Source organism: Stegodyphus dumicola, chromosome X1 (assembly GCF_044657685.1).
Source record: "Stegodyphus dumicola isolate Sdum_Otavi_A_Nest chromosome X1, ASM4465768v1".
In the NCBI taxonomy this organism is placed as follows: domain Eukaryota; kingdom Metazoa; phylum Arthropoda; class Arachnida; order Araneae; family Eresidae; genus Stegodyphus; species Stegodyphus dumicola.
In genome coordinates this window covers 183,589,174-183,606,840 of record NC_140780.1, presented here as the reverse complement: position 1 = coordinate 183,606,840, position 17,667 = coordinate 183,589,174, and the positions used below count along the sequence as shown (strand labels likewise).

At 33.7% G+C, this 17,667-nt stretch overlaps 1 protein-coding gene across 1 annotated transcript in view; it reads right to left on the bottom strand.

The window, feature by feature from the left end:
• Positions 1–951: 951 nt before the first annotated feature.
• The window catches only part of LOC118182282 (alpha-tocopherol transfer protein-like), a 47,725-nt gene continuing 31,009 nt past the window's right edge, over positions 952–17,667 (bottom strand). Inside the window, exons 5-8 of the mRNA XM_035351607.2 lie at positions 15,589–15,782; positions 14,924–15,034; positions 5,772–5,871; positions 952–1,311 (exon numbers count right to left, since the gene is read on the bottom strand). Coding sequence (XP_035207498.1) covers positions 1,160–1,311; positions 5,772–5,871; positions 14,924–15,034; positions 15,589–15,782 — 557 coding nt within the window. The 3' untranslated portion in view covers positions 952–1,159. The remainder of the gene's footprint in view (positions 1,312–5,771; positions 5,872–14,923; positions 15,035–15,588; positions 15,783–17,667) is intronic.

Here is a 17,667-nt window from a genome sequence, read left to right as displayed (position 1 = left end):
GTTGCTGTAAGAAGAGAGAATTAAAATAAGTATCTACAGAAATTTATTCTACCTTTTGTAAGATAAGATTTTTTTTATGTAAACGAGGCTCTTAAAATTTAGTTCAGAATTGTGGAAACTTTTCAACAGGTCGTTTCTAGGACCTGTTTCCAAGTTTACCAAATTCTGGCAGCGGCAAATGTAGGGTTTATATTTATTTTAACTAACATTTATTTTAAGTTTAAAATATCTTTCCTGTCAAGCCTTACTTTCCCCTGGAATTGCCAATGCCAGAGTATGTAAATTTTAGTAGAACGCGAAAGGATTCAAATTGTCAGCGGAAGTAATCTAAGTTAAATAGAAGGGAAACGAGTTCGAAAGTGTGCTTTCTTGCTTCACGAGCGTGAAGGTGGCTAGTTAGAAATTGAAGAACCACGCGTTTCGGCCTGTGTGCTTGCCTCGGCAGTTTGTTAATCTTTCAACGTAATATTCAGAGTTTGCTGAATTATCAGCGGTATTTTAGAACGCGGTGAGGTTATTTACGTTTAGAGAGCCTCGTAGTTAGTCGCTTGTTACTATTCTTTTCTTAGTTTCTTATTTTTATTTTACCGCCGGGTCGGCGTAGTTTGTGAGCGTCAAGAGCACGCATTTGTAATTTCTAAAGTTGAATGAAAAGGGATTAAAACCCTTCTCAAGACTTTGGTCTACTTCCAGTTCTTAGCAGTCACCACTATTGTTGCGTGCAGTTTGAAGCGCGCAACGTTACAAGCTTTTGCCCTCCCTCTCTTCCGTAATTTTTTTTTCTTAGTGCTTGATAATATGAAATGGAAAATGGATCGTCATTTTTAATATATTCGATAGGTATGTGTATAAACAGTCTTTTTCTGTTTTCTTGAAAGAATGTTTTTGAAGTAAACTACCTCGAGAGAATAATCCAGCACCAGTTTGTCTGTAACAAGAAATAAGGAGCAATAACATTTTATGAACTTTATTTAAAATTACACAAATATCATTCTGATTATACATATACTGTTTAAATATTACAGATATTATGAGTCAAAGTATAAAAAGGATGTAACATACAAAGTGTCGTCATAAATGCTGTAAAGTAAATGGGTTCGAATCGTGATGACACTTGTAATGCTCCAAATAATGCAAGAATAAATATGTAACAATGCAGTTATTTAATGTCCATTCTGCTTATGCTACTAACCAAACGAGGTATTAAATTTCCAGAGATTTTTCCTTTAGGTCTTTTACTTTCATCGATTTTCATGTCATCTAAAGCTAAAATTCGATCTCGCTTGGACTCCAAGACTTCAATCCATTTTGCTAGAAATAATAGAAAATGTTAGATACTCAAATTTTAAGAGACACAGCGTTATGAATCCATAAATCCGTAAATAAAAAATGTACCATAAGCTAAAACATAAAATCAGATGTGTGTAATTAGGGAAAGTAAATGGATAGTTTTTAAAATATTTTGATTAAATACTCATTTAAATATGTTTTTTCTAAACCAGGCATGGATAAAAAATTCGACGAATTAAGGAATAAATTACGCATAATATATTTAGAATGCAAGGTATGGATAAAATAATATTGAATAAAAATCATAAGAAAAGTAGCATAAGAACTGAGGTATAAAAAATAATAATAAACTATAAAATAACAAAACTAATAAAAATTTTAAAAAAAGGAAAAAAAAACACGAAAATAAGTTAATTAAACTATAATTAATTGTAAATATTGTTGTTGCGTGGGACAGTTTCATTATAGTTTGAATGCACGCAGAACTGAGGATAGCTTGATGAAACTTACTTTACCAAAAGAAGCACTTCATATTTCTAGAACTTTTCCCCAAAATACTCGTACTGCTTTTCCCAGTATCGCGGAGTGCAATCAATAATTACACTTCAAACTACTGAGCAGGTTCAACACAACGCAATGGAAAGCGCATCTAAAAGGCGAAGCTGCTCTCACGGATATCGGAATATCCGTAGTTCATCTGAACTAATTGAGAGCAGTTGCTGTCTCCGGTCTTATATAGTTTTCACTCCGCCGCCCAGAAATCTCTAGCACTTCTTGAAATTACTGGAACGCATATGAGGAAGGATACGGTTACAGCTACATATGAAATCAATTACAGTTATTCAATTACAATACCTATTACGGTCATAAAGGGACCGGACCAAAATGTTATCAAATGGCCACCAAGTTTGGCGACTAAGATTAATCGTAAAAAGCCATCGCTAGATTGGCCGCAAGATAACCATTTACTCAATGTTAAATAGACTTGCCCCTGTATTCTTATTTTTCCCGTAGAGCATCGTCTCTTAAGATTCTGTACAGAAAAAATACAACAATTTCACTGAAATTATTCATATATGTACAAAACTCATAAAATTATTATTTAAAAGAGCAGCATATTACCTGTTGCAAAACCGACAATTACAGCAACACCAATTTGTTACAGTGCATACTGTTTAACAGCATTCCGCGAGCTTGCGACCTCCGCCAAGCATAAAATTATTCATTTTAATCAGAGCAGCAGATTAAAAATCTTACCTATATAACGGTACCTTATGTACTATACCGTTATATATTATTCGTATCGTTATATATTTGCATCGATTAAATGGGGATGGACTATTTATGAAGTTTAGTTTTTGAAACTAAGAACTAATATTATAACAAAGCACAGTTATACAGCTCTCTCTGTACAAAAAGTACCAGCTATCGCCAAGCTACTTAACGGAAGTGGCAGTTAAAAATGGGGCACCCCTCCAAATAAAACCTTTCTCCATTTCACCAGTTTCTCCAATTCACGATTTTATTACTGTAACTGGTTAATAGACTTTTCAGAACATATCTGGTCTAGGAGGTGGTACTTATCCATACACGTTCTGAGCATTTTGAACATGTAACATATTGGAAATCGAAGACTGGAAAAATTTCATTAATAAACTGACGACGTGAAATAATATCGCTTCAAAATGTTTTCTTTTACAAGTTATTAATGAATTTAAATTTTTAGTGGCAATACGCTTGCCTCATTAGAAGCTTTCGATCTCAGAATTTTCAGCCAAGTTAAGATGTAGAAAAAATTGCAATGTATAAAGTAAACAGTTTAAAATGCTTAGGGAACATGTAAATTTACAGGTGATATTCGAAACTGTCTGAATGCAGAAGTTAAAGACTGTTCCTGTACTTATAGTAGTATATTACTTCTTTTAATGTACAGTAGTCACAAAGTTAATATTATGGGATTGAACTGAGGAAAACTGATTTTAAAATTTAATTAGGAGAATTTTTACATTTTGGGAAGACTGTATTGTTTTTCACTGAAAAAAATTTAAACACGTGAAATAGAAAGCATATCTTCAACAGAATGTCTCTAAATGGCATATTATTATAAATTTTATGTAAGTTAAGAAAAGTTATTAACTCTTATTCAAGATGAAATAAAAAAAGGAAATCAACAACTGGAATTTCCCTTAAAGTTTTCATTTCCCACATTTCCAGTATTTCGAAAATTTCTATGAAAACATATTATTGCGTGCGTACGGATTCGTAATGAATTGAATGCACAAGTCGATAAAAAGTTAACAAAATTTATTTTTATTCCAAGAAATTAAACAAAATGCTGAAATTTCCTGAGACATATTAGTACAATATCGTAATACCTCAAAGTAGTTATATTTTGAACTACTAAAATATAAATAGAACTCAATTCAAAACAGAGAAAACTAATCCGGTCTCACCGCGAATTCGCTATAATCAATAACAAGAATTAAGTAAACAACTGAATTGAGATGTGTTTCTTAGGCTTTTATAAGGTTTTTAATCGCGCACGAGAATATTCTGGTATTTCCTCGATTTTTCTCGATAGCAAAAGAGTACAATTACGAGATATCTATTTATTAAAATGTTAAATGCGCTTGCTCCTGTATTTTAATTTTTCCAGTGTAGCTTTCTCTTCAAATAAGTCTCGTGCTGCATTGCACGAGAATATAAAACAATTTTAATTACACATTCTACTAAAAATAACTAAATAAATATAAAATACGTAACAATATTTTGCATTCCTTGACTTATATTTGTTCACCTCGAATTTTATTTATTGCATAGTGAAAAGACACTAACATATGCTTCTGTGTCTCTTCTCAAAACGTAAAATTAGCGGTCAGCTTGCAGACTTTATGTTCATTTGTGATAAAAATGAACCTAAAGACAGAAAACTGGCTTCTCTGAATAAACATAAGTGCCATTTGGAATATGACTGCTCTTTTAGAAAACACGGCAATTATGCTATGTTTCAAATTTTTGTACAAGCTTAAAAAGTTCCAAAAAAATAGAACTGACACAATAGAAGAAAATTTTAAATATTCTCAGGAAATAAAATACGACAGGTACTCAACTACCAGAAAAAAGAATTAAGCACACAAAATAAAGTAAAATTTCAGATAATATCAGTAAAATAAAAATTGCAACCGTTTAATTAATAACATATAGCATTTTTGAATAGATAAAATATTCTTATAATTTTTTTGCCATATGTACTTAAGAACAGATACGAATACTGTTTTATATTTTCGAAATTTCGCTCTCTCTGTGAGTAATTAAAAATTTAATTTAATTCTTTTGATTTAAAAAAGAGAAAAAGAGAACTAATTACAGCCAATTTATTAGAAAATAATTAAGTCATGAAACTGAAAAATTTTCGAAAAATGGGCTACACCTAATTTACATACATTTATTCTGACATTAGCCATATAAAAGTGGGAATATACTTGCTTTTCCCTTCTGGGTTAATAGTTCATAACAAAGTTACATGCATATAATCTCTACTTTCGGAAAGAACTGAGCCAGGGATATTTCTCGTAATCATCGTCAACAAATGGTAGTTAAAAAAAATTATCTGCCGCCCAACCGGTATAGTGGTTACCGTCGCTGACTACCGTGCCGACGGGTTAGAATCCCGGAGAAGGCATGGATGTTTGTAAATGTATGGTTTTCTTTCGGTATGAGGCACTCCAAGTATGCGGCAAGCCCAAATGTAAGACTTAGGAATAATTCCCTAAACAGCCTTCTAACATCTAGTTGAGTTTAGGATACTAAAGCACCCAAGACGTTATAAATTATATGAATGACTTTTAATACCTTTAATTTATAATATATCCATGTTATCTAGTATTGGGGACACTCTAAATATGTAACGAGCCGAAAGTCCTCTCGAGAGGCAGGTGCTAGGAGAAGAGGGGGTGGGAGACCCTCGGACCTGTCAGCCCCTGGGTGCTCTCCATCAAAACTGGGCGCGGAACTGAGCTAAATCGAACTGTCACTCAAGGCTGTTGCCAACAGCAGGCGTAAACTTGCTTTCCTTGCCACGTGGAATTTCGTGGGCTTAGGCTGACTATAAGTCAGACAAGTGAGCAGTAGCAACAAAAAAAAAAAAAAAAAAAAAATTATGTTTTACATAAAATTAACATTATCTTTTATATTAAAGTTAAAATTTAAAGCAGTTTCATTTGCCAGAAACTGATCTTGTTTTCTGCTAAACACTTTTTATGGATTTTTTTGTTATCAAGTACAAGATTCGATAACAAAAATTATCATTTTAAGTTCACATGAAAATTCTTTTTCATTACGCTATTGAAATTATTCATATAAGAAATCGTCGTCAAATATATTTCCATTTAGGGTTTAGCTTATGAAATATTATCTTATTGTTTTCAACTTGCTTGAGAAATGCATAAAAGACATTTTAAATTAGTAAGATATAAACTAACCTGTCATTTCACTAACGGGTATAGAGCCTCCATATTCCTTCGGTAACATACTTGGCTCAAAATGTTCGTACAGTGATTCTGCATTGGCATGGAGAATAATCTGTAATGTAAAAAGAGTAATATTATTTTCATTGCAAATACTAATTAACTATTTACTTAACATCACGTACCTGCAACTAAAAATGAAACACAATATATTATTTCCTTTTTTTTTTTTTTTTTTACAGAAAACCCAGAAACTAAGAAAACATTTCGAGTTCAAGAGTTTGGCTGTGCTTTTTATCCTTTTCTAAATCTAATTCGAACATATTACGTAAAACATTTACGTAATATGTTCGAACATTTACGTAAAATTCTTTATACTCAGATGAACTAAAAAACAGCTTATAAGAAAAGCATAAAATTAAATACGTAAGCGTAATATTATTCATATAGTAAACCATCAAAACATATATTGACGTTCAGTATGAGAAAGGTTTCTTTACTTAAATTACATTTCTTGCAACAAAACTTTAATTAGCAAGCTTAACATTTATACAACAATTTAAAGAAAAAAAGAAAAACCAAACTCAAATAAGTATCTTTTGTTTAGTACCGAGATTATATAGTATAGCACCAGAAACATCTTTTACAAGTTAAAATAGAGGTGTAAAAATTATTAGATTTTTTATTTTATAAATCATATCAATCAGTTGGATACATAATAAATAAAATAAATTAAATGTGTTAAAAGTTATAACTCATTCATGTAATTTATAACGTCTGGGGTGTTTTACAATCCTAAACTCAACTAGACGTTAGAAGACGGTTTAGGGAATTATACCTAAGTCTTAAAGTATGACAAAGTCAGGAGAAGGTGTAGAGTCATTAGGATATTTTTGGAAGCAAGGAAGAGGAAAAATTAGACACCGCTTTCGCCGGGAATCGAACCACGGACCTCTGGAATACCGGCCCAGCGTACTACCGTTACACCAAGAAGGCACGCTAGTGTAGTGGGAGAAATACCTTATATACTCCCCTTTTTAAAGGGCGACTAGGGTTTTAGGGGACCTAGTCGCCAAATCCTGGGTGCAGAGAATCATCATCCACAACCCTTTTATTTCGGGTGCCACTTGTAAAGTCATTAGGATTTTTTTTGGAAGCAAGGAAGATGAAAAATTAGCAACCGCCTTCGCCGGGAATCGAACCACGGACCTCTGGAATACCGGCCCAGCGTGCTACCGTTACACCAAGAAGACAAGTTAGGAAAGTGGGAGAAATACCTTATAAAGGATGTAAAGAACCCTTTAATTAACTCAAATAAAATTCACAGATGGCCTCAACTCGTGTTTAAAGAAACTAAAATCTTTGGCTTAGCTCCAAAGGTAAGGAACAGCTTAAAATTAAATGAAATTAAGGTAGCCTAATGGCTTCACAGATTAATTACCGCCCAGGCTGGATCTGATTTGAAAATCGGCGTCAGCAAGGCTTATGGATAATCGCTAGAGAAAGCAAGATAGCAAGATCTTCAGGCAGGCGGAACACGCTCTGATTTCATCTTCCAGTACCTTCTCTTAAATACCAACTTGTTTCTATCTCATTTGAATACGGCGCTCTAGATAATTTGCATTCTTACAAGAAAGTGTGAATTAAAAGCAAGAGCGATAAGAAAGGTTACTTCAAAATAAAATAACTGTTAAGTGAATTAAATGAATCCCTACAAGTTAACAAACTAAAATATTAAAAAACTGAAAAGAATATACTAACTTCTGATAATTCAGAATGCAACGCGACGAAGAATAAAAGATGTTAAAGCTGTCATTACAGGAAAAATAATAGGCATAAGGGGGAATTAATAAAATCACGACCTCGTTCGGACCACGAAGAAATTAGTATTTTGATTATCTGCTATGACTGGCAATAACTGCTGCGACACGTCTCGGCATTCGAAGAAAGAAACTTTGGATACGCGCTTCGAGTACATCAGTTCAGGCTTTTTCCATACCTTGCCAAATTTTACAGCATAGCCGCAAATGGTATATAGTGAGACACTCGTTTGACAATCATCAACTGGCTGTGTTCGTCGAGTAACATACTGGGAGAACAGACAAACTGATGAGGCGATCTGGTGAGCAACGAAGAGCTGTTGAACGTTGCCTGACATGTGTGGACGCATAGTGTTTTATTGAAACATTGTTGTAAGTAAGCCTTAAAAGTAAATGACAGGTACAGGTAGAAGTGGGCGAGCCACCGGACCGCCAGAATTTCGTCGTTTGTCGTACAGGTACATCCCGCTACACTAATTATGCAACTCTGCCTTAATTTTGAAGGAGAACATGCCGAAGGATGGATCCGATGGTCCCTCACACTTCTTCCCTAACAATCAAAACCACACGAGAGGACTTTCGGTTGCAATTATTTTACATGCTCTCTACCGCAAAGATGCTACGCTTATACAAACATCCAAATCTTTACCGGGACTTGAGTCCGAGTCCAGAAATCGCAAACCATTATACCGATCATGGCGTCAGTAAGGGAGTGCAAACGTCTCCGTAGCTTCAGAATGTAGCAATGGCTGTTTAGTGTCGGTAATGGGTATTAGGCGGTAACGAAAATAAAACCCATTAGCACTCCGAACTATTATTCCAGGTGACGAACCGATATGACGATGCACAGTGCGAGGGTCATGATATTTGTCGCTGCGGTGAATCCAGGCTCGAATACGACCATCATCATAAGCAGAGTTGACATCTGTCTGAAAATACAGTGCCATTCCAATTCTTTTCAGCATCGGCTACATTTCAGAATCTGCTGTAATGTACATTTTCAATGCTACATTACAGCCACATACACTTGTGGTGTAGAATCAACAGTAAAGACAGCAATGAACGCTTTGCAAAGACTCTTGTCCTCTGCGGGCAACGTCGAATGGTACGTGCTAGCACATATTAAGCAACAGATTAAGTCCTTGCTGCTGTTGTGCTATCCGTTACTATCATATGCACAACATGCCTATCTTCTCTTTTGGTGGTGTGAAGGCTGGTACAATTAGTTTTCTCGGTCATTCCGTCCCTTCTGCGGACAGACACAGTGACATGAATGTAGTATCTACCGATACCATATTCGTGTCTCTGTGGCTTCAATTTGTTCAGCACAAGCACTAATTTCTCGAAGGATAGATAATCCGCACCTCTATAGGTAGCAATTCTTTTTCTGCCAAACTCAGAGGCTTACTCGAATGACTCTGATTATTTTTTCGACTAGATATATCGAACTTTCCCAAGCGCAGAAACGACACACACTAAAACGTTCTACTGTGCTCCCTTTTCATACTAATTCCAGATGGAATTATTAGAGCACATAATCTGCATAAGCGTTGCAGTGCCAATGTATGATATATCGAGATCAGCGAAGTGTGCCAATTTCAAGTCTGTTGGATGCTTTTATCATGGTGTTGCATTTTGAATAGATACCTGTGTATTAAGAAGTTAGTTTATTGCTTTAAAATTTCTGTAGTAACTCTGAAGAGTAATTAATTTTTCGTGGCTTGTCGAAAGGTAATTCTGAAAATTTGCTCTTTACTGGATATCTTAGAAGTTTAAGAAATATCATTAACATTTTAGCTTCCGATTTGTAAAACCTTAACCCATGCTGAGGAAACTGGTCAGGTCGCATTCATGATAATAACTCTAAGAGCGTTAATTCAATGGCCCTAAAAATTAGTAAAATCTCGCTTTGATTTGAAAGTTAAATTAAAAATGTTGCTTTGCATTTGATTAAAAATGATTTTTAAATGTTATATCTGAGCGAAATAAATGCAATTATAATGAACGTGAAATTTGGAAACGGTACAGTTTCATGTTTTTAAATGATTAATAATTCAGATGGTTATATAAATTATTAATTTACTGATTAAAGCAAAAGCATGCTTTATGTGAATAAATGTATAATGTTTATTGCATTAACGCTAATAATAAAAAATAAAGATTTACTGTAAGTAGACTGCATAAAAAAATTGCAGTTAAAGGAGGCAAGCAAATTGCGTCAGATTTTATTACAGTTCAACATCTTTTTAGGGGGATGTCCGCAGAACAAAGTTTTTGCCCGTTATCAAAGAATGTCTGCTAAATGGAAGTGTATTGGTGTCCTGCTTGAATGGTCTTGGGACTCTGGAATTACCAATCAGCAGGGAGTATCAGTATGAATCCTTGTCGGTTTTTATGATAGCCTGGATCAGCTCATGAGAAGTGATCAAATATTTTAGATAATTTTAAATGCGTTGCTCAAAAGGTCGCAGTGCCTGGGGAATCAACGAAGATTTGATGGAACTTTTATGTATAAAATTTACACATACTTTTAACATAAAATTGACACTCACTTTTTAAACTGAATCACAAATATTTTTAAGTAGCTTATGCAGATATATTTTAGTCTAAAACGATCACTTTAGTACTATTGTTTTAATCTATTACACTGATGTCAAACAACGGAAATATATGTGTATACCAAAGAGTGCATTAGACCTAGTCAAATTATTGCTAATTGTTACTAATAACATTGTAATGTTTCAATCTATAACTTACAGCTAAATGTGTGGAACCTTAAGAACTGGTAAGAGAATAATCGCTTAATTCAGAAAGATAGAAACGTAAATGTATGAAAGGTTAATTACCCTTTATTATTCAAAATGAATTTAATAGTTGACTCTTTCTTGGAGTTTACAGCAAAACCTCCACTTGGGCTTGAACTCAGGAATACTAAGAATAAAACTTAACTAAAATTAACTAAAGAGGTATAGTCGAAGGTATCAAGATTCTACAAGAGTTGGCCCCTTAAAGCTAACTAAACTGCGAAGCTATTAATGTCCTAAAATACGGCCGAACGTAAAAAAAGTTTAAGAGCGAGTATAGACAAAAGGCGAACACGCCTTGCTCAGAATCACTGGCTCTCTAACGAAGTTAGTAGAACTTCAACTTTAAATACTTGCACTTCTTTCATTTGCGTTTAACCACGATTCTGAAAACACATTCTGGCAGGAAATTGTAAGCTGAAATTTAGAAAGGACAGGAAAGTCGCTTTAGGTAAAAGTTAACTGGTGGAAACTTATTACAAACCTTACAACATTATGGGCAGTAAAATATAGTCCGTCTGAAAACATCAAATGTTATTAATCATATCAATTTTAGTTACAGAATACATGGAGGCTTTTATTCAATATTTTCAAAATGCTCGACTTCGGCCATTTCATTAGCATAGGTTCTATTTTCAAATTCAGTAATTATACGATGTGCGCCAAAATTTATAGTTTGAATTTGTAGTTACTGATTATGATGGTGAATCATGTAGAAATGGTGGCCTTTGACTACAGATTTTCATTCTAACAACTGCTTATAATACTGGTCATTTTCAGTAGCTTTCCTGAATATTGGGTGAAATCCTTGCTTAGAAGTTAAAACTCACTATGTATAGTATTTTGTGAAAGAAGTGATGCTATAATATTCAAATTCTTCGTAGTGTTTCCAAATGTGTTTGTAAATATGCTCATTCAGTTACAAATCAGTCTCCATTAACTGAAATTACGTTTTAGAATTTTTTCATTTTATATCAGTCAGACCATTGAATTTGCGAAATTATTATGCATTTTGACGCCTTCATTTTTTTCCAATGAGCCCACGAAGGCTGTTCATTTACACTGTAGAGGCCATTAGGCTTTCAAGAGCAAAAAACCTGAAAAATCAATCGTGTCCTTGCCAGTATTTAAACCGTCTATCTTCCATTAGTTAGCTGGGTGTGCTAACCATTTACACCAGGAGAACATGCATGGGAAAATAGAAAATTCTCGCCACTTAATGGGACAACAAAGAGATACGCGAGATACAGTAGATAAAATATAGGTGATGACGAGACATCACCTACTACATATTAACTCGGGTACTGTTAAAAAGACTAGTAAGGATTTCGGACCAGGAAGCATGAGAAATCAGTTGTGTTTTTACTGGGATTTCGAAGTACATATCTTCGAAATGTTAAGCTGGATGGTTAAGTACTTACAATACAAGAGCACGCATGAGACAACACAAGATGAACACATGAGAAAACCGATGGAAGTACAACATATTTGCCCATATTGTCAGTCGCTTATTATGCAAATTTTGCTTTTTGCAAACAGAGTGTTGGGTAAATTGTTGTTTATGATATTTTCAACCGTTATGCAATTTTAAACCTGCAGTACATCTTATTTTCTATAAGCGGACCGTGACATTATATTTTTTTCCTTCGCTCTATCCTCGAAGGCAAAGGGTCAAAGAGTTAAGGTACTTGAGCACTGTTTATGCATTTAGGGCAAGAAATCTTCATCTTCTAGAGCATACGCTGTCTTGATGAGTACCCTGTATAACTCAGGCAGCAATTCTTGTTGGCCGAAAGGGTAAATCCTGGTGAATGGGCAAGCTGTATGGGAGTTATTGCGGTTTTCCACATTTCGAAACATAAATAAGAGACATTTCCCTTTGATAATCCTCCACGAAGCCATCTCTCGAGTGCTTTGCTAAAATATCCGATCCAGATCCCTGTTGGCCAAAGGTCCATCTTTAAAGATGTACTGCACACGTAACTTGAGCTACTTTACTCTTATATCGAGTCAAAAATGCAAATAAATAATTCGGAGCTCTTTTTAAACAAGCCTGGGTTTATTCTGAGGCATAATAAGCAATGTATCCCCTCGTGTTTCTGAGTTATTTGGGTCTGTAGTTGGATAGCTTTGAAATCAGAAACAATGGGCCTGTTCAGAATTTTTTTCTGAAAACGTAAATATACAACCAATCACTTAAGTGTGGGTTTTGTTTCATTAAAATAGATACTGCATTTCCCCGACTTCTAATATATATCAAATATTCTTTTTTTAACCTGTATATAACTTTCTTTTGAATAATTAATTCTGGGGGGGGGAGAATAATAAAGGAAACGAACAGAAAAATGAATAATTTATTTTGAAAGCATACGGACGTCATCTGAGTTATGAAACATGTTGCGGTTTTATCTGTAGAGAACTAATTATATTTCGGATTTGGAAAATCCTGAAACTCTCATACAAGCAACCCATGCCGGTAAGGATCAAATTTGGAACGAAATTACCAGTTTTTGTTTTTACCTCATAAGATTATTTTCTCTTTCTAGTATGCCTTCGTGGTATAACAGTAGCACACTCGGCACGTATTCGAGACGTCCAGGTTCGAGTCCCGGCGAGTGCATTGCTCATTTTTTTTTCATGTCTCCTGCTTCAAAATAACCTAATGACACTACAGTGGTGCCCGAACTAAAAGGTGGTGATCAATAATCCGTCACCACCAGGATATGGCGACTGGGTGCCCTAAATACCCAGTCGCCCTTTAAAAGGGGCAGTATATAAGGTATTTTCTCGTTCCAGCACGCCTTCATGGTGTAAGAGTTGCACACTCGGTACGTATTCGAGAGGTCCAGGTTCGAGTCACGGTAAGAGCATTGCTCATTTTCCATGTCTTTTGCTTCAAAATAATCTAATGACTCTAAGCCTTATTCACTTTTAAATTTAAGCTGCTATCGCCTACATAGAGTCAACTAACTGTTTCGAATATTTCTTAATTGGTTTTATCTCTAACCGAAAGACGCGCGTCTTTTTTCTCTCGAATGCGAATAGTTCCAAACTACATTCATGGATGATGGTGGTATTTCATAACGAACGACATGTTTGCCTTTTAGTAATGCATCCCGGACTGCAGTCTGAGTGCTCGGGATAACAGTATTAACTAATTACAGTATATAAAATTTTAACACTATCATCATTTAGAACAGAAGCTGAAACTAGTTTTCCTGTAGCTGCAGTCCTATAAAATACTTATATCAGAGTGTTTGTATTCTCAAATCTTCCTAATATGTAATGATTTCGTTACATATTTATTACTCTTTGAATGTAATCTTATTTTATTAATGAAATTAATCAGAAAATAAAAGCAGCATCTTTGTTAGAGAAGAGGCAGAATTTTTTCACAAGGTAGAAAAGGATTTTAAATGTGTAAAGTTCTTTTGTTAATTGATTAACCAGCTATTATGGTTTTGTTCTCTAATTTCTTCTTTCCTTATTCTTCACCAGAATGCAAACTGGCTTTCAGAATATATAAGCTAAGGGTTTTGTATCTTAGAGAGAGAGAGTTCCTGGCACTCTCTCCTCGCTGATAGCATTTTGTCAGCTGTATCTAAAAGGGATTATTCCGGCTTTTGCATTCTCTCGCTAGCCGATACTTTAAGCTTACGCCCCGGTAAAATTAAGTGAACCAGCTTACAGCTTACTTTGGTGACTGTTAATCTTAGACTTCGTTATCAGCGTTCGAAATGAATTGTCTGTTATTGCTTTCTTAAACCTTGCGAGGACTTTGTCATAATATTTCAGAGGCTGCGACAACTCTCTGATTTGTCTACTAAGGTCAGTAGAACTTAATTTCAGCTTAAGAGATATCTAACGAATTTTCCTAAGTTATTTTATTCTATTTAAATTATTATTTATGATAAGAACATTACATATGATAATAATCATAATATGCATAAATTATTACTTAGGGAAATAAAAAGTTTTTAAATATTTTCTGCTATTTAAATAGTATTTTATATGAAATCTTACGGTCATAAATAGGTTTCATTATTTGCAGAAAAAATAAAACATGTTTTAGAACACAGTTTTAAATAACGTTCTGTTACAATGAAGAGTGTTACATTTGAGATTTGTTTTTTTACTAGTTAAATATTATCTGTAACAAATATCAAAACAACAATTTATCAGAATTTCAGAAGTTTTATATGAGCCCACCAGCGGCCAAGTGGTAAAATCGCTGAACACTAGTAGTTAGGTTCGAATCCTGCGAACGGGCGGGCTGTATGGGCGTTTCCGTAGTTTTCCCCATGTGTAACGTGTATACGAGCCAGTTTCCCTAAGAAAGTCCTCCACGAAGGCATCCATCCCCTTAGGCAGATAGCCCTAGTGTGCTTTGCCGTATTCACGATACACCAATACACACCAGAAGTTTTACATATTCAGCTTTGACCAAGTTTTGCAACCATCACTTTCAGTGCACAGTATTTCAGCAACTTTTCAAAATCATAATGAGGCTAGATTTTAACGAATTTGATCGTTTAATACTTACGCGATCTTGAAGTTTTTGGCTTAAAAATGTTTTCAGCAACAAAAATAATGTTGCTAAATACTTTGGCACATTCATCCAATGTAGAAGTTTATGCCTTAATGGAACTGCTTTCTACAAAACAAGAAGAAAATTGAAACATTTGTTTAATACAAAATACTTCATATAAAGGTTATTTTAGATGAATAATTGGTTTAAATTAAAACACATAAATCATAAAAAGTTCTTTTTGATACTTGATTAATTCAAAGAAAATGCTTGATGCATCTAAAAAAGCAGAGTTACTTAATGAAAACTTTAATACTGAAGAATAATGCTTTTATATAAATTTAATACATAAATTAAACTAAGTATAAATAATGATTTAGAAACTGAAATGCAATACTTCAGGACTAAAAATATGAAGATAATTTTACATGTATACTATAAATATTTAAGAAATTTATTCAATATTCTCATTAGTTACTTATTCACTAATCATTTAACAAAAAGGAACGACAAAATGTAGATTTGAAGCAAAAATTTCCACGTGTTTGATAAAAATGATAAAATAGGCTCTGAAGACAAATTGAAATTTTGTAATTAATTTACATGCTAACTTCTATAATTTATATAACTTAACATGCTAACTTCCATAACTCCGAATATTATTGAATACAAAATAGTACCTCTCCACTGTGTACCATCCTCTGTAGGTCTCTTAGGCCTACCAAAAGAGCGTGGCTTATTTGATACCCTTCTTGTGTGAAGATGTAAGTAATGCCTCGCTTCTGATTCAATTCACATTCCATTAGCGCTTCAAAAGTCAAAAGAAAAGACTTAAAAACATCCGATTGTTTGTGCTTTGTTGCATCAAGAGCACCTGCAAGAGCACATGAAAATCTCTCAGCACATTTTTCTTTTTATTTTTGAAGGAAGAGACTCTTAGAATATATTGTATATTAGATCATTTCATTCGTTATGGTCTGAAAAGCTTAACCTGATAGCATTTGTAACAATCCATATACAAAATCAGATTATAGTACTAAAGTTAATTTTATTTTGTGAATTATACAATAATAGACATAACTACTAAGTTAGAGTACATTATTATGTTTGTAACATAAAAATACAAAGGAATTAACAACTGAAATATTAAAATTTAAGAAAGGCAAGAATAACAAAGATATCCAGCTGATGTATTGATCGCATTTTATCAGTACGTCGAGATTTAAAGAAATGATTAAATATCTCTTTGCTTGGATTCTGTCGCATCATCAGCACTAGGAAAAAGCTTTCAAATCAAAATTAAAGCATAGATTACAAACCTGGCTGCATATTTTCTCTAGTAAAAAACGTAAGCTGATATTTTCAGTTTTTTCTTGGCACTTTAGAGAAGTTTGAAAATCAGCTGATTATAGTATTAATTAACAACACTTGCCTACAGTATTAATTAATAGCGCTATAGCATTAATTAACAGCATTTGAAATTAATAACACTTGAGCTGTAAATTCTATTTACTTATCATTATTAGTTATTACAAATTTTGCTCATGCATATCTCGATTTATTATGACACACTTTGTAGTTACTGCACTATTTTAATGAACTGAATGTATATAGCACATTCTGTTCAGAGCGTTCTTATCCATTCGGCCATTTCTGAGTCTTTCTGTCCCATTTTCGTAATGCTCTCAAAGTTTTAAAATTTTAGTTTTTATTATACATAAATTAGGCTAACCGATACCCGTACAATGACCCTTGAGTGATCAGTGAGTATTGTAATATTTAGTATTGATGTAGTCAAGTAACCATTAATACTGTTCATACATATTTCATAATCTAAATTGCCTGTCTCTTGATCTACTTATGTTTTAGAGTTTTACAACATTTCTGTAAATTTTGTTTGTTTAATATGTGTATAAATGGTTTATTCTTGTAATATTTAACAAGTAAATAAAGACTTCAGTAATATGATATCGAAATGCATAGAAGGAAGGCTTAAAATAATGTAATACTGAAGTATGGAATAAAATTTCAAGCTTTAGCCAGTTGATGTGCAATTACAATGTTATATCACATATTTAGTTTATAAACCAGTAAGGTTTGAGAAGATTCACACCAGTTTGCCTCCCACTGCCCCTAAAGACTACTGTGACAGCAAAATGTTATGAAATGATATAACATGTTACAGAGAAAGCCTTGATAAAAAAGATAGATAAATGCGAATTAATTTGGAAGTCAAACAACAAAAATCAGCGTTATATTTACAAATTTTCACAGGACTAGTTTCGATGGTTTTACTGAAACATCAACTTCAGCTGCCAAAGCCTAAATGAATGAGATAAGATACAGTGATTAGATAAGATAAGATAAGAATGGCTGGACAGGAGTTAAGCTATTGGCGCCATCTATTGATGAAACTAGAATCAAAATATAATTTCCATAAAAGCTGAAGGCGAAGCTAGATTGGAATTAGGATCGTTAACTAGAACAGAAATATTTTTTGAATGTGAAATGCCTCTAGAAAATTTAATTCACCAATGGTAGTTGTATTTTTTTTAATAATTTTGGCTGCAGAAAAATTGAAAGTGTGATTTTTGGACCAACAATGCTAGGGAACAGATGACTTCTGTGTTTCCTTTTTTCTAACATATGGCTCATGTTCCTTAACGCGAAATTTTAAGGGTTCCTGAGTTTGACCAATGTAAATGAAACCACACTGGCAAGGAATCCTGTATATACCCCAGGAATTCATATTCGGAATG